The 24,721-nt window shown below is 22.4% G+C and overlaps 3 protein-coding genes across 3 annotated transcripts; 2 read left to right on the top strand and 1 right to left on the bottom strand.

Moving 5' to 3' along the window:
* Positions 1 to 5,099: 5,099 nt before the first annotated feature.
* On the top strand, positions 5,100 to 9,562 carry Bm16897 (Uncharacterized protein; the record flags this gene model as incomplete). The annotated part of the gene is made up of 11 exons (XM_043074758.1): positions 5,100 to 5,186; positions 5,521 to 5,640; positions 5,838 to 5,942; positions 6,245 to 6,319; positions 6,422 to 6,515; positions 6,636 to 6,764; positions 6,982 to 7,109; positions 7,288 to 7,397; positions 8,208 to 8,314; positions 8,857 to 8,991; positions 9,489 to 9,562. The coding sequence occupies 11 exons, from the start codon at positions 5,100 to 5,102 to the stop codon at positions 9,560 to 9,562; spliced, it is 1,164 nt and encodes a 387-aa protein (XP_042930692.1).
* A 7,728-nt stretch (positions 9,563 to 17,290) lies between these two features.
* Bma-aqp-3 (Uncharacterized protein) lies at positions 17,291 to 22,064 on the top strand (the record flags this gene model as incomplete). Its single annotated transcript, XM_043074757.1, has 7 exons — positions 17,291 to 17,386; positions 18,540 to 18,660; positions 19,124 to 19,261; positions 20,079 to 20,197; positions 20,631 to 20,845; positions 21,218 to 21,306; positions 21,955 to 22,064. 7 exons carry the CDS (start codon positions 17,291 to 17,293, stop codon positions 22,062 to 22,064), a joined length of 888 nt encoding a protein of 295 aa, XP_042930691.1.
* Positions 22,065 to 22,907: 843 nt separating this feature from the next.
* On the bottom strand, positions 22,908 to 23,944 carry Bm17992 (Uncharacterized protein; the record flags this gene model as incomplete). Its single annotated transcript, XM_043074756.1, has 3 exons — positions 22,908 to 23,069; positions 23,174 to 23,334; positions 23,857 to 23,944. 3 exons carry the CDS (start codon positions 23,942 to 23,944, stop codon positions 22,908 to 22,910), a joined length of 411 nt encoding a protein of 136 aa, XP_042930690.1.
* Between the last annotated feature and the right edge of the window lie 777 nt (positions 23,945 to 24,721).

The following is a 24,721-nucleotide window of genomic DNA, read 5'->3' as shown; positions in this document are numbered from 1 at the left end:
TTCATCTAAAAAACGAACTATAATTTAATGGGTATATTTTGCAAAGCGAAGAAAAAACAAAGAAAATCTTCTGAGTTATAAACAAGCCAATTTTTCAAATCTTACAGTAATAATTATATTATTTATTAACATAAAAAAGAAGAAACTTTATGAACAAATGAAATGAAAGAAGGAAGAATTCCTTCCTTCAAGCACTACAGCCATTATCATCCATCCCCATCGACCGTATGCACACTACCAATCACACAATTCACAATCACGCCTTCAATAAAAAAAGAAAAAAAAAAATCATATTTTTACGAGTGAAATGCTTCTCTACAATAACTGCATTCTTTTGTCCTTCGTATCACCGTTCAAATCGAAAACTAACATGAATTTAACCATTACAAAGTGTATCAGAAAATGTCGAGATTTATGTCTGAAAACTATTATTTATAATTCTAACAAATCAATATTTTTTTATAATCATTGTCGTATTTTTAACCTATATATATATATATATTTCTTTTTTTTTAAAGAAAAAAAAAACACTAATGCAATCAGAACTTTTTAATTCAAATTTATTTACAATATCCATAATTAGTAGCAAAGAAAAAAAATTCAAATTGTGCTTCAAAATGATAAAAAAAAAATCATCCAAATGATATCGAATATCAGCTAATTTAGTAACAACTTTTTGCTAAAAATTCTAAAAACATCAAAAGATATGATAAAAAAATGTTGAATAAAATATGCAAATAAAGAGAAAAGAAAGAATCAATTCCACAACAGAAAATGTCAGTTAGTTGCAATCGATTCCTCTATCTCTTTTTACAGCCAAATACTACCATTTTCATCGTAATGCTTCCATCACTTATAGTTGAAACAATTCCCACTACTCCATTTTGTTATTTTAATTTGAAAATATCAAATTCGAATTGTTTAAATGCATAATATCATTTATCTTTTTAGTTTATTAATGGAATCAAATCTTCGTGGTATGGAAAAGGTTAGCAAATCATTCAGCAAAGTGTCAATCACATTAGAAGGCTTAATACAGTCTAATTCCAAAAAGAAAAAAAAATTCCGTGTTTAATTCCATAAATTAAATTCTACAAATAATTTAATCACTTCACAGTACTACCTGTCTTATACAATTCACAGCATAACGAAGAACACTTTCTAGAAACATGTTAAAGGTACTACTCTAAATTCATAATTAAAACATATACAAAATCAAAAAAGATATATACAAAAATATATACAAACTTGATCTATTTCAGAAGTTAATATTAAGATGAGTTAGCAATTTCTCTTGTAAACCCTTCACAATTATTCCTTGCAAACTATGCTATTTCCACTCGCAATTTGTAATTGTCCCTTAAAAATTGTACTACTTTAATTCTGAAATTATATTTTAAAGAAGACAAAAAAACGTTTCAATTAAAAAAAAAACCAAATATCAACATATCACTCAAAAAATTATATTTTAAAGAAGACAAAAAAACGTTTCAATTAAAAAAAAACCAAATATCACTCAAATTCAAAAAAAAAAAAAAAAAAATTAAGAAAAACTATAATAAAATCACCCGAACTTTATGACATATCACGCAAAAGACACGTCAAATACAAAATAGGTAAAGCTGCAAAATAGGTGAAACGGGCCAAGTTGCAAAAACGTGTAAAGTCATTAAACAAGCGACATACAGGTAGAATCCATTTATAATAGTAGTTCTACAGTAACCTGAAAAGAGTTCCAAAAACATAACCCAATATAAGCGCCTAACATATCTTTAAAATAAGACTCACACAACAACCAATAAGTGCTATCTCAGTTTTATGCCTTTCCACCATACTACTCATTTCCTACACTTTTATATTGTCCGTAAGGGTAAACAAAATAGCTCAAAAAATGCTCCAAGTAACCTTCCCAGTATGATATTATTACTTCACGCACAGATATATTTATTTGAAGTAAATTATACATATAATTCACTAAATTCTTCTTCAACTTTAACATTTATCATCTATGCATTTACTATTTTCATTTATATCCCTGCAAAAATTTCAATTTAATTTAATTTCAACTTTAGGTGTTAATTTTATAGCTGTAATTTACAATTCTTTAACACTCATAAAATTCACATCTTCATTAATCTATTCTCAATTGTGCTTCTGCAAAAATTTCAATTTTAATCGTTAATTCTTTGCAGCCATAATTGACATTATTTATTATTATTATTATTGTTATTGTTATTAATTATTATCGAAATACTCATCCATCCTATTCACCAATGTAATTAGTAAAATTTATCGTTCATTTGTTGCAATCACTGTATGCAATCATTAAAATATTTCAGAAAAGATGAATTTCATTTAAATAAAAAAAAAAAAAAAAAAAAATGGAAAATGCTTCTATCTTTTATATAATATCAATATTATATTAATAAATGTAAAACTCTTAAGCTTATAATTTAATACAGTTTATTTATTCAATAATTTAATGAAAAAGAAAAGATAAAATAAAGTTTTTTGTAACATGCATTATCATAAAATAACATGAAATGATATAAATATTAGAATGATAAATTATCGCTATCTATTTTACTCGATGATCTTTTCAAGTTTTTTTAATCGACATGATTTTATTTTTATTTATTTGTTTTTTTCTTTTGTTTTTTTTTTGCTGCTAAAGCATTTACAATAATTTCTCGAAAACTCAAAAGATCTGTACCTGAAAACTAGTAATTAAATTCTTTAAATTCTATATAAACAGCAAAAATTTTCGAAAAATAGCATTTGTATTGAATCGCTTGTAAATTTTGTAATGTAAATTAAATGTGAAATACAAAAAAGTATGCATAATATCTAACATATTGCTATTATTTGTATGGTATATTAATCAATAACAGAAAGAGAAAAAAAACGGGCGAAGTGAAAAGAGTGAGAATAATTGTTAATATTAACATTTCTAAGTTAGGATTGAAATATTTCTTTTAAATTTCAAAAAATTCAAGATTAAAATTTGATTTTAAACAGTAATAAATAATTTCATCAATAAAATCATTAAAAGTTTACATTCGTGCTTATCATATTGAGTTACGTAATGAATTGTATTCATAAATATTGATATATGTATGTATAAGTAAGAAATGACTTAAAATAATCAATAGTTTAATCATCATTAACCAGAATAGTGTTATCTAGAATTGTATGCAATAATTTGAAGATTACATAATATTTTAAATAAAACATCATCCATTCATTTCTTGTAAATTCTTTAACAAAAAGACCTAAGTAAAGTGACAAATCAGGAAAGGAATTTGAAGACTTATCTAATATTAATTATCGCAAAATTATTCATTCATACTAAAATTTTCGAGCTAATCTTTCCGCCAAAAAAAAGACGAATTTCGAAATTCATCGAATATTTTTTAAGAAAGTACTGTAAATAAAAGGAAAAAATTTTTTAATATAAACTAAATGTTTTAATTATAGGAAAAGAAAAAAAAAAACAAAATAAAGACTTTAAGTGCTTATATATTTTGCAAAATAAAAAGTTTTCCAGCCAAAAAAAGATTAATTTTTTATTAATCTTTTTTTGGCTGGAAAACTTTTTATGAAGTTAAAGAATTTAGTTTTGTTTACCAAATTCTTTAGCTTCACAATAAAAAAAAAATACTTATTCAAATATTCCATTATCAATCGATTTGAATTTTTTTAAAACGTGATTGCAAGCATAAACGTAATTGAGAAGTGGTAATTATTATTGACGTTATGTTAAGCGAAGAAGGCTTTAGATAAAAACCTTCGGATAAATGAAATGAAATTACATAGTATAATCAATCATAGTATTAAATGATAACATTCATAACTGAAATAATTACAAGTATTTACAAGAATTGAAATATTAGTGAAATAATTCCATTATAGTTAGGAATGAATTGTTTTAATTTTTATCAGTTAAATTTATCAATGTGAAATAATCCAATAATTAATCAAATCATCTAGTTACAATGGAAAAGGCATCTAGTCAGAAAGAGAAAAAAGAATACTAATTTTTTTACTGTGAAAATTTTTATTCTTTTCATCAGTCAAAGTGATAAAAGCTTTAAACAAATTTTTTAAATTTGTTTAATTTTTTTTTTTTGTTTAAAATTTTTTTTTTCGAATTTTTAACAGCTTAAAAATTGATAATATACATCAGTGAAATAATTGCCTTATAACTCGAAGGAATTCTTTTAACGTTTTTCAGTTTAAAAAAATTAGGTGTAATAATTTCATATGTATATATAAATTACATAAGACATACTACTGCATTATCAATTAAATTACCACTGTATGAAAATATATGATAAATGATATAAATGATTTTTTGTCTAAGATATAATGCTTTAAAAATCTGATCAAATCATGCAAATGAAATATTTGCATGAAAATTGAAAATAATAATTGCGGTAACAACGAAAAAGTTACCAGTAAAAAAAAAAAAAAAAAGAAAGAAAAAAACAAAAATGATCTATTAAAGATAAGAAATGCTGTAATGTTTAAGAAATTTATATAAATTAACTAAATAATAAATATCATAACAAAATGATCTATTTAGCGAATAATTTATCAATCAAACTGAATCAAAGAGTATATTTTACAAATAATAATGATTAAAATTATCAAATTTGAGAAATAGCGTCAAATTAATGGAATTCATTTATGAGAAAAAAAAAATGAAATAAAATGAAAAACGTAAAATAGCATTAAGTTAAAAAAATAAATGAAAATAGAAACGGTGGGAAAGGTTCACGTGAACGGTTAACGTTTAAATTGCTAAAATCAGCAAAATCCATGAATTTCATTCGTCGTTCCTGTTGGGAGTTTTTTTTGGTTTTGTTTTAAAATATCACTGTGTGTTTTAAAATGATTTCTAAAAATTTGCTTAATTATGCGTTTGGTAATCGATTCTTAATTGTATGATAAGTTTTATTCATTTTTCCATTATATTTCAGTTTATGATTTAAATAAAAGTTTATTAGAATTTTACAAAAATGTACAAGTGTTTTGGTCTTTTCGCTTATTTTCAGTTTATTTTCGTTTTATATTCAGATATTTTCACCGCTGAATCAATGACAATGACGACGCGACGTCCGTTTGTTTATTGGGCACAAGACGAAAGATTACTTTTCCTAACGATTGATTTAAAAGATTCATGGGTTAGATTTTATCTTTTCATTTCTTTTTTACCTTTAAATACAAAATCTTATATGATCAATCATCTTTTTTTCTTTTTTCTATTCTTTTTTTCAAATATCAACAGATTATCATTTATGCTAGATTTGATCTCTTTGATTTATTATTAATTTGAAGAAGTGAACATTATATGATTCGATGAGACAGAAACATGTTTTCCTTCTTTTTTATTTTATTTTATTTAAGATATGATAGATTAATACTTGATTCGCATCTTTTTTTCATAATCTTTTTTCAAATTATGAAATCATTTTTATTTATAATTTGGGTGGAATTATTTATCAAAATTATTTTCAGGATGTTAGTTATGCAATAACGGGCAACTCTTTTGAATTTCGTGCTACTGGAGTTGGTGCACATGGTCGATGTGAATATTCATTTCAGTTATCATTATTTGCAGATGTTGAGCTGGAAAAAGTAATTTTTTTTTATTCTCAAAATTCTTAAAATTTAAAATAATCCTTATAATTCTTAAAACCTGAGATTTTTCTTGTATTTATTATATCATTTATTTATTCCTATATTATTTGACAAAGGAAAAAGTAAAAGAAAATATTATTAATTGCAATTTGATAGCTTAGTTCTCTAACAGCAATCTTATTTGCAAATTTTAGGCTGGTCAAGGAGGTGGAAACAAATTGTTGTATGTTTTGAAAAAAACGAATGTTATGTGGTGGCCTACTATTCTTAATGATGGTAGTCGATATTCTTGGCTTCGAGTAGGCAAATTTTGTATTTTTTTGTGCTTTTGTATATTATTTTTTGTACTCTAGTATGCTTTATACTTTGTTTTCGTATGGAACATACAGAATTGTAAAAAATATATTTTAAAGTTTCAGTGGAATTTTGGTTAAAGGAAAGAAGTTAAGCGTTAAGTTTTTTCTTTTGTATTTCAGTTCAAATTACAGCTTTGAATTAATTCTAAATTAATTACAAAGGAAGCGGAAAAAGTAGAAAATTTGCTTTCTTTAAATTTTCTACTTTATTGAGTGCTATATACTGGTAGTGTAATTTTTTTAAGATCGATTTTGATCGATTCCAAGATCCAGATGGAAGTGATACAGAAGACGAGTATGAAATGATAAGTATGAATGCAGTATGTATTTATTCTTTATTGTGATGTATTAGGAAATTGATTCCATTATTTTTTATTAAGTCATGAACTTCAGATTTTTGTTGCAAATTCAAGTATTTATAGCGCACACCGGAAGCGCAGATGGATGCAATAACACAGCGTATTTTAAATGAATGCCGCACTAAGTCAAAAACGAAAACGGATTTTATCAATGATGGTCATAATTTTTTGCTTATTGTGATTCTATTATCATTAGTTTAAAAGAATGTTTATTTTTTGTTATTATATAGCTAAAGAAAAGAAAAATTTCATCAAAAATTTATGAATTTCATTTCAGTAAAACAATTCGCTAAAAAATGCAATCATTTGCTGATTCAGTACCTTTGTGCATATAACATAACATTATTTATACTTCATGTATACTTATTGTTCACTTTAGTCTTCAGTTTCTTCACTATTGGAAATGGTAAACCTATTTTTTACATCAATTAGTAGAGAAATATGTTCAAAGAAATATATATTAAAACTTAGGTGTGATATTTTTTTATTAAAAATTTTGATGATTTATAAAAATTTTTCGATGAATTATATAAATACCTATTGCTATACAAAGTTATCTTCATCTCAATATAGTACTTTTTTGTTAATGCATAAGTATGAAATTTTAAAAAATTTATTTTCAGCATATTACAATTCATTCTGGCAAAATAATGCCAACATTATAAAAATTGCAACAGTTTTACAGCTAATGGATGTTGCACATGCACTGATGGGCTATACAAAAGGTAGTTATCGAGTTGGACTTATACAGGTTAAAATACGCTTTATATTTATTACTAATATTTTCTTATTTTAAGGAATAGTCAAAATTACTATAGATGAAATAATACTATTGTTATTACTAAAATGAAAATTTTATTTCTTAATATTTTTCTTAAATATTTTCTTCAATACTTAATTCTTAATATGTGTATTTTTAATTCTGATAGGTTTGTGGACGTTTAGTATTCATATATATTATTGATGGCTGTCCAGATGTGCAAACTTCATCAACAACTTTCATTTTAATAATTGCATATTTTTCGATTGAAATTTTCCGGTTTGTTTCTTTTATAAAAAAAGAAAATTCTATCCTATGAGTAGACATTATGTTTCAGTATGAATATTTTGGTTCTTTGTCTATTTTCTTCTAAGTTTTTTCATGATTTTTTTTAAAAGTATAAGGGATTTTATCTATTACATACCTGGGACGTTTACGATATGTCAGGAAAGTTTTCACTGTTAAACACAAATTAAAAATTAATTAAAAAATTGTCGATCTTAGTAAGATTAAGCGGGCAAAACAGTAATACTGTATGAATTTTATATTATTTGGGAAAGAATTGCTTACTTTAGAGAGATTTTTTTGATATGAAGTAAATTCTTTATTAACAGAAATAGCAGTATAATAAAATTTATTCTTTCTTAGTCTTCAAGGATAGTAACAGTCATAACGTAAACACGGAATGGAGGAATTAATGTAAGGCTTAAATATCAATTAGGAAATTTAAAAAGATTTAAGTATCAAAATTCCTTATTAACAGCCGAAATCATAAAATGATTTTCGTAGAAACATTAGGTAGAAACTATAAACATTGTTGGAAACAATGTATAAAAAGTTTACTGTAAAACAAAGAGTGTACGTATAAACATGCTTAAAACAAAGAGTTTATGTATAAGTATTATTTTCGAAGGATTCACTAACCGTATTTCCTACCCCCAACTTTTTTTTTTTTTAATTTTCATTTATATTTTTATTTTCAATATTTCAGAGTTTTGCGATACTAAAATTTCTCGACATAGACATCCATTTTTTTTAATGTTAATAGAAGAATTTTTTGATTCAACTAAACAAATGTTTACTTTTTAGATATCCATACTATGCGGCAAGCAGTTTAAAAATTGAAATTCCATTGCTTACATGGTTACGATACAATGCATGGATATTACTTTATCCAGTTGGTTTACTTCTTGAAGGTAATTTTATATTTCATTAATTTATCATAAGCTTGCAATCAATTCAGCATTTCTATCTTTGATTGCATATCATTGATTCGATTATTGTTATTGACTAGTTTACAGTATTTAATCTCGGCATTTTGTAAAACCGTCTCTAAAAGCTTCTTTATTATGTTTATCCTTCACCGAACATTTTTGGGATGTTTGTTTATAGGTATCGTAGGTGAAAACATTGAATTTAATTTTTTCTGGCATATTAGTAAATTAGCCGCAGAATATGGTTGGATACAATGAGAATAGCATAAATCGTTCAGATTTTTTGATTTTTTTTTTTTTTTTTCTATTTGCTGAAGAAATTTTTTAAAGATATAGTAGCTTCAAATTCCTACACTTTGACATTTGTTATTAACAAATCAGAGTGTTGAACAATGTTTTTGAGATATTCCAAACTTCAGTTTATTTTATATTATTGGAAAGTTTTTTCTTCTTTGTGTCAACAGAAAAAGCAAATAGTAAAATGAAAAATAAATAATGTCTAATGAATTTCATCATTTTTTCAGGTGTAACGATGTATCGATCTATTCCTTATTATTATGAAACTGGAAAATATAGTATTAAACTACCTAATGCTACAAATATTGGCTTTAATTTTAGTTTTGCTCTTGGCATCTTTTTTCTACTTGTGTTTCCTTTTGGTACGTTTTCTTTTGCATTAATCATAATTATTCAAAGGAAGCTGTATTTGCTACCAAACTGGTGAAAATTAGCAATTGAAATTTGTTATTTTAATCAAAAATAGTGCTAACAGTCTTAGATTACTTTGTAATTAATAATAATAATAATATAACTCGTAACTTTCAAAAGCTCGAATTTGTTGTAAATTATTATTAATCATTAATGATTTGTTAGTTCTTTCTTGTTTATTCAATGTTTATTCATATTTGATCAATTTCAAACGCATTTCATTTATTATCTCATCTCTTTACAGCACTAAAAATGTTTTCCAAAGTGTTGAATATACGCAAAAGTTCACTATTAATTTATGACAGATTTAAGCTCTTCGACATGAAACTTATTATTTAATTTAAATTTTATATCATAGTGAGCTGAAATTATTTTGTCTATGATTCTTTTTCAAAAAAAAAAAACTGCTATTGTTTAGATGATATTAATTAAATGATAATTTTTACAGTGGCAGTATACTTATTGAAGCATATGTGGTTGCAACGATGCAAAAAATATGAAGGTTTGGTTAAAAAACTGTAGTAATAAGGATTAACAGATTTATCGATATTATTGATTGAAATTAAATATTCAGCTTTTTCACTAATCTGGAAAGGTCTTTTAAAAAAAGTGGAGTATATCTTATGCAAAGAGTTACACATTTTGATATAGTATTGAGAAAAAAATCTCAACTTTTGATGTTCAAAAATCTTGTTTTTTAGAATTAAAATAAGCATACTCTTTGATAGTGTCAAATATTGATATATCATTAATGGTTATATAATTATTATGTAGGAAATACTCATTTTTGAAAATGATTCTTAATCTTATTTTTTCTCCTTTCTTCAGTTTGACTTTCAATGGATGCATATATTCTTTGCATATTTTATCACAGATATTGTATTTCTTTCAATTTTTTTAATTTCATTGTAGCTTAAAATATATGTAATTGATGATAAATTAGCAAGAGAAAATTATGAAGAAATAGTCTAAAGAAATAAAATTATTGTGCAAAAATACCTTGTTTGTTGATTAGATAATTATTTTATTAATTAACAGTTCTCGTTCTTCTTACATTGGATAAAAATAAAAAATTAAAAAATATGTACCGTTCTGTATTAAATACTATATGAATGGTATATGATTTTGATCGTATAATGTAGTCCTTATTTCCTTAGCAGTATTTGTCTTATTCGATATTTTATTTAATTAGAAAATTATTCAATTCTATAGGATTCATTTCGTTTTTTTTTTTTTTTTTTTTTAATGAAATTGTTAACATAAGTAACACTTGTATTATTGAATGCATTTCTAAATAGAATTTAATTTGTTCAGATTTATTTTTGTTTTTTATTTGGAATAAAGAATTTATGAATTGTTTAATAGAAAAGCTCTACATATAACAATAAATGGAAAAATAAGAATTTATTTTAGCTTTTTTTAAGGAAATTACACTTACACATTAAAAATTATTCTTATGGTTATCTTTTTTTAAAAAAAATAAAAAAGGATTAATAGTTTACTTGAATTTGTATAATATTAAATAACTTCAGAATCATATTAAAATTACAAGTAATGGTTATGCTTTTTTGGATCAATATAAAATTCTTTAAAAAGTCTTGAAAACTTCAGAAAGCAACATGTATAACTATAAATAACTTGCATTTCCTATGCTTTTTTTTTTGTTTTGAGGTTTTATTTTAATATCATTTAGGGTGATTGGTTATCGTTTAATTCGTTCAAAATAAATTCATTTTATATATTACAATTACTACATGCATTAGATACTTTGTATTTTTTTTTTATTTTTTAAAAGTATGAGTTCATAAGTGTTTGTAGTTTGTATAAATTTAAATTTAATATAAATATATTACAAATAATATCGTAATTAATTAATTAGTCTTAGAAACAAAAGTAATCAAATAAATGAAATATTTTTCGTTAAAATTAATGAGTATTGAATATGTTATTACATCATTCATCTTAAATTAACATATGATCATATGCTAATTAATAAATGCAGCAATATTTGTAGTTTCATCAAAAGTTACTGATATCAGTTAAAGAGTCATTATTTTGATATAAGAAAACAATAATAATTGATAATATCGAAGTATTTTCATCAATTTCCTTCAAATAATATATTTCAATGATACGTATTACCATTCATCATTATTACATTATTGTACTAATTTAAAAAACAAAAGAAATTGCGTTATAAAAGAAATTACATTATATACATCAAAATTATAAACTAATTTAGAAAAAAAAAAAAACTGAAAGCTTTAAAAATAAAATAACTGAAAGAAGAAAAAAGATTGTATATTTAATCATATTATTTGAAAGCAGAAAATATAATTTAATGTTTTAGGAATATAAGGGTTTATTATTATCCATTCTAAATTAAAATTGCACAAATGATTGTCCGATATTTTTTTTCTTTTTTACTGATCATTAAATAAATTTTGATGATGAATATTTGATTTGAAAAATGACTTTCTTTTTTTCATTTTTTCCTCTCTCCCTCTTTCTCTCTTCCTCTCTCTTCTACTAAATACTGTCATCGATTGTAATGACTTTTTTTTTTTCTTTTTTTAAATTATTCCTTTTAAAATGATGAATTGTAAATTGAGCAAATGAAGTGAAACATTTTGGTAACAGTACATTTACTTTACTGTATTATTAATTTAATTAGTCATTAAAAGTAAAATTGTATTACCAGCGGAACATTTTTTTTTTATTTTTTATCAACACATTATGTTAAATTGTGATGAATTATTTCGATGAGTAAATGAGATAGAAAGAGAGAGAAAGAATGGAAAAAAAATTTTTTTTTTTTTTTGTAGTAATATGTTGTGAAAGAAACTAAAGTGGTATAAATTGGAATAAATAAAAATTGTTACAGATTATAAAATAAAGCGAATCAATAAATCCATTGATAACAAAAGTTGAAGAAAATGTGACATGAAAAAAAAAAAAATATATTGAATGAAATTTATGATATATCATTTGAAAATATATGAAGGATTAGAACGATTAAGTCTTGATTGTTTCAATTTTTTTTTTTTTTTAAATCGAAATAAAACTGAAAAATCTTTTTTCAAAATCAATTCAGATAATGAATTCATTTTAATTACTGTTACAATCAAATATTCCTAAATTGTTTGTCAATTAATAAATTGTTTGGGATAGTTTTTAAATAATTTTGCTTATTTTATCTTATCCTAATCCACTAATAATTTGAAAAAATTACGACCATTTTTTGTCTTAAATTACTCCATTAAATATAATAATTTTACTTATATACTTTTCTTATATCACTAACTATGAAACTGTAAATGTTAATAACTTATCGATATCTTTTATTTAAAATATTTCATTTAAAATATTTTTTCTTAAATTAGGTAATTTGGAAATCTTTATTCAAATAAAAATATTTGTTATAGAAATAATTATTGTTTATCAACGGATTACTATAATGTAACTAATAGCTAGATTATTTATATCATATTTTTATTTATTTACTTTTTTTTTTTTTTAAATCAAATATGCTGAATTAACAATAGAAAGGTTGAGAAAAAAAAAGAAAATGTTTGAAAAATTAATTTTAATTATGAAAAAAAATTGCATTGCATTCAATAACGATATATTACGAAATATGTAAACAGATTATTTCAGGTTTTGAAACATTAAACAAAATTTAATTACTGTCATCAATTAATTCAATTGATGAAAGAACGTTTAAACATTAATTTTTTGATCTTTGAGGCTACAATAACCAATTAAATTTCAGTTCATTAATTTTATAGCAATTTAGTGGGGTTTTAATTTTTTATCCTATAAAAGTGAATTAAGAAAAGAGAGAGAGAGAAATTAAAAAACCTCAAATATAATAGAATAAATTAAAAATTCTTTATAGTAATTGCAAGTTATTCATCAAAATTTTACTTTCTTTAAACCAATCATATATTTTCACCATCGTACTGAAATAACCAGCGCAAGTATATAAATAATCATAATTAGACTATTTGATAATATAGTAAAACATAAATAAGTTGTTTTATTAAATTATAGTAATTTTTCAAAAAAAAAAAAAAAAAGTAAAAAAAAAAGTAAAAAAAAAAAAGCTTAAAGAAAAACGAAATTTTTAGTTAACCAGAAAAATTTTACAATGACAATTTCTAAAATTTAAAAAGACATTTAAAGTTTTAGGTAATTTTCATAATTGTTTCATTAATGAATATTGTCAAAAATGTAAACATGAATAAAACATACTTTCACCATCACGAAAACAGATGAAGACGAAATAGAAGAATTGGTAATCCGATACTGGATGTCTAAATTTCAAAAAAAATTTCATATTTAGTCTTTTTTTTTTTCAAATACCTTTATTCTTTTCGTTTATATTTTTGTGCTAATTATATTTATCATTGAAAAAGTACTGTTTTATTGTTGTAAATTATTTATCAATGTAAACTGCTAAAAAGTTGTTTGTAGAACTGAATGTAAAAAAAAGAAACGATAATGTCAAACTGATTTATCCTTTTTGATCAAAATTATCAATTATCATAGATGATTTTATTATTTTGCTACTTTGTTATAAAATGATTTCTTTTTTTGTTCCATTTTTTCGTTTTAGAACGAATTACGAGAATATTTCATGAAGTTATGCATTCCTTCCAGTACATTCGATTGTCATTGAAGTAAACATCTCACGTATATCATCTCGTACTCCCAACATTTTCAAACACCAAATCCATTCGTCATCACAAATTACATTTTGTGCAATTTTGTAATAAATGCATGATTGACATATTGTTAATGAAAAATGATTCAGAAGAATCTGCTATTTTTGAGAAGATAAAAACTAGAAAAAAAAATTAATCTTAATTTAAAATCTTGTAAAGTAAAAATTTTCATTCTTTAATTAGTGAATTAATTTCATACTTTAATGTATTATATTGATACATGTCAAATACTAGATTAGTAAAAGTTATTTAATGAATAAATTTAGCATTTTACGTATATTAAACATTATATAAATAAAAGTTAATTAATAAGTAATTATCACATTTTTGCATAAAGTAAAAAATTGATATGTATTAAATATTTTAACATATGTTGAATATTTGATATATATATATATACATATATATATATATATATATATTAGACATCAAGAATATATTAAATATCAAGTTAATATTTTTTTTTTTTTTTGCATTATTAACTAGTCTTTTTTTTTTCTTCAGCTTCAATTCTAAACTAATTTAATAATTTTAAGCTGAATTTTATTAAAATTAAACTTACAATCAATTTACAAAATTTAAACTTACAACTGAAATAGAGAAAAGTCCCACTGTTTCATTATTGCAAAAAATGCTAAAATATCCACACAAGCAGAATGATAATATGTATTAAATTTGATAAGGCATTAATTGTAAGCCATAAGCGGTGTATGTTGAAATAATCATTATTGGAAGCAGCAAAATGCATAAAGATTGTATAGCATATATTGCTGTCTCAAAAAAAAAGAAAAAAAAAAACAAACAAATTAGTGATAAAAACTTAAATTAGTGAAGTGAATTTTTCATTAAGAAAAAAATATCATTTAAAAAAAACAAAATAGTGGTAAAAATTCAAATTAACAAAGCGAAATCAACAAAAATGAAATTATCATTGAGAAAAAGATTATCACTAGAATACTCATCACTAATTTAAATCTTGCAATAATTAAAAAAAAAATTTGCTCTTACTCTTTTTAATATTTTTACATAAAAAAAAGCGAAAAGGCAGAAAGGATTGATTTTTTATAGGTAAATACAATTTTTAAATTTAATTGCACTTATTATTTAGTCAACAAATATTTGATGACAACAATAAATGTTAAAATGAAATGTTTTTTAAATTTTTATGTTAAAAAAAAAGTTATATTCAAATATACTAAAAAAATATAAGCAATTTTCGCCTTCCTTTTATTGTAATAAACATTCGCCATACAATATTTTTTATTCATTTATTTATTTCTTTTTATTTCTGTGGTTTATTTCATTTTTTAGTTATTTCATGTTCGTTTCGTTTTGTCACCTCTTTTTCTTTTAAAATTTAAAATGAAAAATGTTCATACAGTGATGCGACAGCATAAACATGCTAAAAGATAGCTTCCACCTGTGGATAAATTAGAATTCTATAAAAAAAAAAAAAAAAAAAAATTATAATGAATTAAAAATGATCTAATAATATTATATAAAATAGCTCATTTATTTTTCTCTTTTCTCTTCAATTATTATAATTAATAAAATATTCGGAACTGAATGTTTTGCTTCAGAGAGAGCAATTAATAAAACAAGTGGTCAATTGCAATTGTTTAAGAAACAATGAACGACAATGATAAGAGATAAATTTATCATTGTATACTGTAATTCTTGTTTTTTTCGAGAAATATCAAAAAATATTTCAAATATATTTCTTAAATTAATTTTGTAAAATCTTAATCTCAATTATAAAAAAGAAAATACTCATCAGTTCCTCCATTCAAAACTTATTGTTTATCTTATCAATAACTTATAGACATTAGGAGCATATTACTTGTCTTATCAGCAGCTGATAAACAATTATCATGAATAAAAATACATGGTGATTTATCGGTCGATATCCAAAGAACAAGCAACTTGGCTTTTTTAAAAAAGCTTTTTTTTTAAAAAAAAAAAAGATATCGTGCTTATTTACAAAACTAAAAAAAATCCAGGTAAATTTACTTAAAATGACTTTTCATAATTTTTCCTATATTCTATTAATTATTGAATATTTCATTATGATGAACTATGCTAATGCTGGATACAACTTGATTAACTAATTTTGTGATAAATTCCAATAATGATAAATCTATTAGTGATGGAGAAAAGAAAATTAAAAAAAAAAGAAAAACAAAGGTAATTTAATTAATATTTTTTCTTGTGGTTATTAATCTCCTCGAAATTTAGTAAATTACCATTCTTTGAACAGTGTTAATAATGAATTCGGAAAAGCAAAAATAAGACAATAAATCTAAAGTTGACTAATGACCGACAAACAAATAAACAATCAAACAAATAATCATAAATATTCTATATTACGAACAAGTAATTAATTACCCGAAATTTTAATTTTTATTTTGTATTTATCAGTTATTATCAATAAAAACATAATAGAAATAGAAATTGTGTTAAAAAACATCAATGATAATTTTTAAGATATTATTAATATTTTAATTTCACTTTTTTTATTTTTTTGATATAAAAAGAAAAAAGTTATCGGGAATTTTTTTTCGTTTTTCTTTTTTTTTTGTTCATTACACAGCAGCTGATTTAATAAATAGAAAAAAAAAAAAGAAAAATTATGGATTGATGGGATGAACAGGAATGAATGGAACGTTGAAAGAAATTAAACCAGTTCGAACAGAACAGTAATCAGTTTCCAATTTTTTTTTTAAATAATAAAAATGAAAAGAAATGAAAAATAAAAAAAGAGATGACAACATTACCTGTTTAGTTTATTTATTTATTCATTTCATCTTCGTCGTTCTGTAACATTAAGTAACAATTTTAAAACATTTCTGCTAATAACCGGTCATAATTAATTATTATCTTTCGAAACAACTTTTTCCTTCTTTTTTTTTTTGCTTTTTTTTCTATTTTTTTGTTGGCTATAAAAGGTATATATTTTTTGCAGCGTTATTTTAAAGAAAGAAACTTTTTTTGTTTTGTTTTGTTATTTTTTAAAATTTATGTTTCTTATTTATAATGTTGCTTATTTGTTTGTTTATTTTCTTCGTTTCTTTTAGTGGCATTTAATTTGCAGAAAATAGAAAAGCGCGTTTATTAATTTTTACATTATTTATTTAATATCACTAAAAAAACTTGTGAAAAATTTTGGTTATAAATTAATTTGAATCACAAAAGAATTTTATAATATATATATTAAGTTGAGAAGTTTGTTTAATTGTCATTAATAGAAATTACATTTTTGATTCCATTAACAATAGAAAGGTAAAGAGAGGAAAGGCAGAAAGGGAGAGAAAGAGGAAGATAGAGAGAGGAAATCTTCTTGTATGTGATATCATACCAAAAAAAAAATTTAATTTGTTTTAACAAATTAAATCAAATTCATATCTCCTAAGAGTAAATTTAATTTTTAGTGTTAATTTTTTTTTCCTGGAAATTAAGAGGAAATAATTTTTGATTTTCAGAATAAAACAAAATTAAACCACTATAATTTTGAATACTAATTATAATGGATAATGTTACCATAGTACGAAATAAATTACGAATTCGCAATGATTTGATGCGATGTATTCTGTCGGAATTCACCAGTACTGCTTTTTTTGTGGTAGAAATTTTCCATCTGACTATTTTTAATAAATTATTAACGAATTTTTTTTTTTTTTTTTTTTTAACAAACAACGCAAAAGAAAAAATTGTCATACATTTATATATTAACATGAATTGTTAATATATTGTATTTGTATTTTGTTTGTTCAGTGAATCGTAAATTTCTTATATTAAATGATTGCTATTAATCCATCTGTTACTTATTTTTCCTCTTTTTTTTTTTGTTATTCCAATTATTTAATATAACTTTAAATTTCACATCTTTCCAAAAAAAAAAAAAAAATCAAAAAAATACTTATATTTGGATGATAAAATTTTGTGAGGCACGATAACTCTTTTAGAAGTAGAAATGTCTTATTTCACGCTTTCAAAGAAAAAAAAGTTATTTTCTAAAAAATAAATTTTCTAGAAACCTATTTTTTTCATTTCATCAATAGTATTTCGTTTATGTCTAAGTTTGTTTCTTTCTTTTTTCCTTCTTTCTTTTTCGCTTTTGATATAGCAATAAGATTAAAAAACAAAATGAAAATCTCACCTTTAAAAAAAAAAAAAAAAAACGAAGAAAAAACTTCAAAATTTATTTTCAAAAATATTCCAGCAATCTATTTTATAATATTATGCTCAAAACTTAGTCATTAAAAAAATCAGAAAAAAATTACAAATTCTATCATTTGTCTTTTATATCATTTCTTTCTTTTCATAAATAATCCAAATCAAATTATAATTGAAATGAATCCTACGACGGTTCGTTTATATTTATTATCATTTTTTCTTAGCAGATAAATAAATTTCTTTAATTTTGAATAATTTAATAAATATAATTGAAATAAATTTCAATTATAATACCTAATCTTTCATTTATTTCATTCAAAATTTTCGTCAATCATTGATTATTACTTTATTATTACTGTTGTTACTACAGTAATAAATTAACTAGTCATAAACAATTAAAAAATTATTTTGTTATTATTACATTTCTATTACCAATTGTTGATTATTACTTTATTATTATTATCACTATTAATCTTATGCTTCATCTTCTTCTTCCTATTATTATCATTATTATTAATACTGTTATTATTATCATTATTATTATTAACATTATTATTATTATTATTATTATTATTATTACAATAGTAATTGTTATTTAGTTTGCTGGGACATCGACAAATGCAGTTAATCTACTCGAAGGTGCTAATTGCAAAATTTGCGTAGTCCTTGGATGGGCTTTAGCAATTGGCCTTGGTGCATATGCAGCTGGTCATTTATCAGGTACAGTTTCATAAAATATTACAATTTAAACATTTTAATTAATGTAGTAAAATTTAGACATATTCTGATATCTTTTATGTCTCATTTTAAATATATCAAATCGTATAATAAATAAGTATAATAAATAATTTTGTTGACTTTAATAAATTTCAAAAATTAATTCCAAATAACAATTATAAAATTTATTTGTTAGAAATTTATTTTTTTTTTACTTTTAATTTGATTTTTTTAAATTGATTTTATTAGGTTAATATTAATTATAGTAAACTTTAATTTTACTTCATATAATTAATTTCTTTTAAATACATATGTTAAATTATTTACATAGCTTCTATAAGAGAAAATAATAAATAATTTTGTACTCTTAGTGATTAATTTTATTTGAATGTAATATTGGGTTATTTTTATCATTTAATAATTGTAATAGAATTTGATGGCAATTAAATTTTTGAAATTATTGCAGGTGGTCATATGAATCCAGCAATATCGTTTGCATTTTATCTTTGTGGCCATATATCAGTGTTTAGATTCATAATGTATTCAATTGCTCAAATATCTGGCGCATTTGCTGGTAGTTTGGTCACTTTTTTCCTCTATTATGGTAATTATCATTTTATGATTTACTGATAATAAAATCATTATATTGCAGTGATTATAGGATCATATAAAATGTAACATCACGATGATAAGCAAATGATAAACATTAAAGTAATGAGATATCAAAATAATAAGCAGATGGTAACATTAAAAAAAAATTATTACCTAAAGACTTGTTTATACATTGAAATGTTTATACATTGTTTTTCTTATATATTTAGTTTATATTTTTTATATTTTTTAACAAGAAATTTTAATGATAATTTTTTTATTTATAATTTTTTAAAAAAAGAAGTAATTGTGGAAAATTTTTTTTAAAGATAAAATCAATCATTTTGATCATACTGAATGTTAAATAGAATTAATCAACTAAAAAACAACTAAATAAAGAGTTTTATAAATCTTTTTAATATCATATTATGTTTTAATTTATTTAGCAAAAGCAAGTTAAAGAGGGAAAAAACAGTTCTTAATAATAATTTGTATTAAAAATACTAGAATTTCAAATATTTCATACTAGAATTTTCCATTCTTTTTCAAAATCGTCAATTTTTTTTAAAAAAATTTAATATTATAGAACTTTTTTTTGGAAATTCGTGTTTTTTTTTTTTTTTTTTACTTTCTTCTTAAAAATTATATCAGTTGTTCCCCATTAGTTTTAATAATATTAATTATATCAATTATTTCATTTTAATTTTAATAGTGCTTATAATAGTAATAATCAATAGTAATTTTAATAATTGTGATTTGTAAAATAATTAAAAATTTACTATTTGTTATTTAAAAGTTATTTGACTTTTTCCTTCTTTCCTTTTTTTAAGATGGAATAAATCATTTTGACGGCGGTGAGCGTCAAATTATTGGTCCACGAGCAACAATTGGAATATTTGTTCCATGGCCACAAGATTATTTGAGCATTTCTGGTTGCATCTTTGATCAGGTTCCTTCTTAATTCTTTATTCTTCTCTTTTTCCTATTATTATTTCGAATCAAACAAAATATAAACTTATGAAGTACTAATATATCATATTCATATCATCCAATTTTCATATCAAATATAAAGCAATGTTATTATCAATGTTGTTATTATTTTAATTTTTGTACTATTTTTCCAAGAATATGGATTAAATTCTTTCCTATTAGTCATATTTCATCAGCAATATTTATCATATTGAAAAGCAAATGCATATTAGCACTATTCTATTTTTTTTTTATTATTGTTTTATTTTTATAAAATTATGTAATTTTTTGGTACTTCTATCATTTTCTGCAATTTATTTTTTTCAAAAAATGCAAAAGTTTTTTTCAATTTTTTTTTTTTGAATTTTGAAATATAAATTAAAAAATTGTCATTTTTATATGAATATTTGTAGTTTGTTGGCACAGCACTCTTAGCATTCTGTGTGATAATGTTTACTGATCCACGAAATAAAATTCCACCAGCGGTGCAACCGGTAGTTCTGATCTTTTCAATTATTTTAATTGCTGTATGTGTTACGGCAAATGCAGGTGGCGAAATTAATCCGGCAAGAGATCTCGGGCCGAAACTTGTAGCATTCACTGTTGGTTATGGTTGGGATGTTTTCAGGTTTGTTTTTTAATTTACCAAAAAAATGTAAAATTTCAGATTAATCAATACTTAGATTTTAGTAACATTTAGTAATAAGTAATATTGTATTTCATGAAAGATAACTTAACAGTGATTCATGATTTTCTCATTGTTTTCTACAATTGCACAGGCAAGAACATAAAAAACATTTCCATTACAAAAGAAAAAAATTTTAATCTATATGAAACTTTTTTTATAACAAATTTAAGAAATCCAAATATAAGTGCCTTCGTTTTTTTTTCTTCTCTTTTCTCCATTTAAATTCTACTTTTTTTTAAACTTACATTTAAATTCTAATTCATTCCTTTTTTTAGTTTCAGCTATCTTTTTTACTTTTTACTTTCATTTCAGCTATCGAAATTATAAATGGTTTTTGATACCAATCTTTGTTCCATTTGCTGGCGCAGCATTTGGTGCTTGGTTCTACCATTTATCACTTGGTACTCATTCATTATTTATTTATAAAAACGCAACTTTTTTAAATTATGTAATGGGTAAATTGGATGCTTTATGTTTAATATAACTAACATTTTATCATCTCAAAATGATAAAAGTTCTAAACAGAGATGTTCTCATGATAAAATTAAATCAGATAAAAGAAAACAAAACAAATTTCATAACTAGAAATGTAGCTGCGAATAAATGATTAAGATTAGTAATATGTTATAATTATATAATGTAAAATAATCGATCACTGCTGATATGATAACGCTCGACTATTATATCAGAATAACTAATCAACTTATTATTTATAATTTTATTTCATTATTTTATGTTTATTATATTTATTTATGTTTAAATAAGTTACTGAAATATCGACAACTTATCAATAATTTGTCAATAACTGTTGTTCATATATCTGAAGATCTGTTATATGATGTAAAACAATCGACCATTGCTGATCAATCATTATCGATTATTATACCAGAACTTACCAACTTGTTATTCAAATGTTTAAACTTTTATTATATAATGTAAAATAATTAATCATTGTTGATTAATAATTATTAACTACTACTGTCTTTGATTATGTGATTATTTTATGCATAGAATTAATATTTTCTTAAATATTTTGTTCATAATTATAGGAATTCACATTAGCGACGATAAAGATCAATGCAAAACGGACGATCGTATGGAAATGAACGAAGTGAGCAGAGTAACAATAGGTAAATCAAGGATAGCAATTGCAAAGTGATAACAATCATTTGATTAAAATTTAATAAAAAAAATTTTGCATCTAATTTTTTGGATATTATTATATTTGTAATTACTGCAACAATTTAAAGAAAATACGAAAAAAAAAAAAAAAAAAAAAAAAAAAAGAAAATGAAAAATGAATTGTTGAAATAAATTTATAAACAGTTAATAGTATTTTGAGTATTTTTGACAAAATTGATTATAGTAATTAAATGCTACGTAAATTCGTTAGCTATAAATAAAATGAAAATTAAGATGAATGATAATATTCCTGCTCAATAATATATTGTATTGTGATTTATCATTTCCAGTAGAAATTTCACAACAATTATCTGCATACATTAGGTTATTCACATTGACAAGTATTTACAATGAAAACTGCGCTTGCTTAAATTCTTGTAGTGTTGTTTCCTTCAAGTTGAATTCAATCAATTTTGTTCAAATTTAATCTAAATCTATATTTACGAGTTTTTTTTTTTTTTTTTCACGGTTACTTTAAAAAAATTTTTTTATTCGTTACTTTCAAATAAGTGTGTATGAGTGAATTTTATAGTTTTATATATTTTACTCACAAATATAGGTTTAAATTCATTTTAAAATAACATCAATATTGCTTCTTTTTAAAGAAAGGAAAAAAAAGAAAAAGAATAACGGTGAAAGTTGATAATTAGTCTTTAAATGAAATTGTCACGCATTAAAATTATCATCCTTAAATTAAAAACATATCATTCTTAATTTAAATGTAAATTTTTTAAAAATAGCAATGTCATCTTTCAATCATTTAAAAATTTCAAATTATAACATTTTTTTTAAAAAAAAAAACATAATAATAAACATTTAATTATCGTGTATATTCACATGTTGCTGTTTCAACAATTCGTATGACACCAATTTCTGTCGAAATCCATTGTGAATTTTCATTACAAGTAATTAAACCAATTGCTTGTTGAGTATTTTGCACTGCACCAGTTGCTCCAATATTTGTACCAGATGGACCATACCACTAAAAATAATTAAAACTTAAATCTTTATTTAATTAAATTCATCAATACTTACAGTTATATATGTTTACATCTAAATATAATTAATTTATTCACTCGAATTTACCTGTATTGTAATTTCTCTTGCTGTAGGATTTGAGCATTGTAGCACTGCAAAATTACATCCATCATTATTTTGCCCATATGACAGGGTAATATTTTCCACAAATATACTAGTAGAGTTCTTTATTATTAAATTTGTTTCGAATTGTTTGCATTTTCGACACGCTGCAAAATAGCAATTTGCATAAATGGTTAAAAATTTTTTTTTGAAAAAACCTAAGTGAAAAGAAAAGAGAAGAAAAATCGTAAACAAAAGCAGTATTGTGTGAGAAAAAAATTGGCTTTGTTATATTTCAAAGGATTATTAAACAAAATTTGGAAAAAAAAATTCTTTTTAAAAATTTAAAAGATTTCTTAAATAAAAAAAGAGGAACACAATTTTTAAAATGCAAAATAATTGTTTTGAATTTTTTTTCATTTTGCTTCTGTATTTTTTAGGTTTTGTTTTTCTTTTTTCACTAATTGCAAGTATAATAAATAGAATAAAATGATGATAGTGATAATGTGATTAGTAAAAGATTAGTGACAAATTAATGATTTTTTTATAAAATATAATTTGAAAAAAAGAAATGAAAGATAAAAAATGATAAGATCAATGATTTATTTAGTAAATATTATATAAAAATTATTTGAAAAATAAATTAATCAGAATCTCAAACATAAAAAGAAAAAAAAAGAAAAACTTACCATTAGGATCTAATAATGCAGATGGTCCACAAGCATTTAGACTTATAATAAAAATGATGGAAAATATAAGAATAATGTTCAAATTCATTTTTGTACAGCAAAAAATTATCACAACTAAAAACAATCATATTCAATTAAAATTTAATTATCATTTCAATCTTTAATTATTAGTTATATTCTACTTCAATCTCTAATTTTAAAGTACAATTATATTCTATTTTAATCTCTAATTATTAGTCTAAAAATTTAACGACTAATGAAATAATTTCATTTTTCAACTAAAGCAAGATCATTGATAATTATCTAACCTAGAGTTTTATGCAATAGCAAAATAGAACGAAGTATTTTGCTTATTACTTTAGCATTTATTTTTATCTAACAAGGAAAAAAAAAAACAAATTACAATGTTTCATCTATTTGTAGCATTAATTTTAAGAAATTGTTATTTTAAAACATTATATTATCATTTGTAGAAGGCCGAAATTATGTTGAACCTATTTGATAAGTTTTTTTTTTTCTTAAAGCATAAGTTTCTGATCATTGATAATCAAAAATAAGGCAACAAATGAAATGAATTCTTTATTTATCAAAAAAAATCGTTGCTTTCTTATTTTATTAATTTAACGAAATGGAAGTTGATAAAAAGTGTTACATTTAATAAATGAATAATGAAATATATTATTTTTTCAAAAATAATTTCGAATTACAACATTTAGAATATTGTACAACTAATAATAAAATTTAATGCTAGATTATATTAATATAAGTTCATTTGTATCTGATTAATCAAAATAATGGAAATTATTTTAATTTTTCGAAATAGTATTAAAACTGAAATCAATTGCCGATAAGATACAAATAATAT

Source organism: Brugia malayi (genome assembly GCF_000002995.4).
Source record: "Brugia malayi strain FR3 genome assembly, contig: Bm_v4_ChrX_scaffold_001, whole genome shotgun sequence".
Classification (NCBI taxonomy): Eukaryota; Metazoa; Nematoda; class Chromadorea; order Rhabditida; family Onchocercidae; genus Brugia; species Brugia malayi.
The sequence above is the reverse complement of the archived record's forward strand: the minus strand, read 5'-3'. Positions and strand labels throughout refer to the sequence as shown.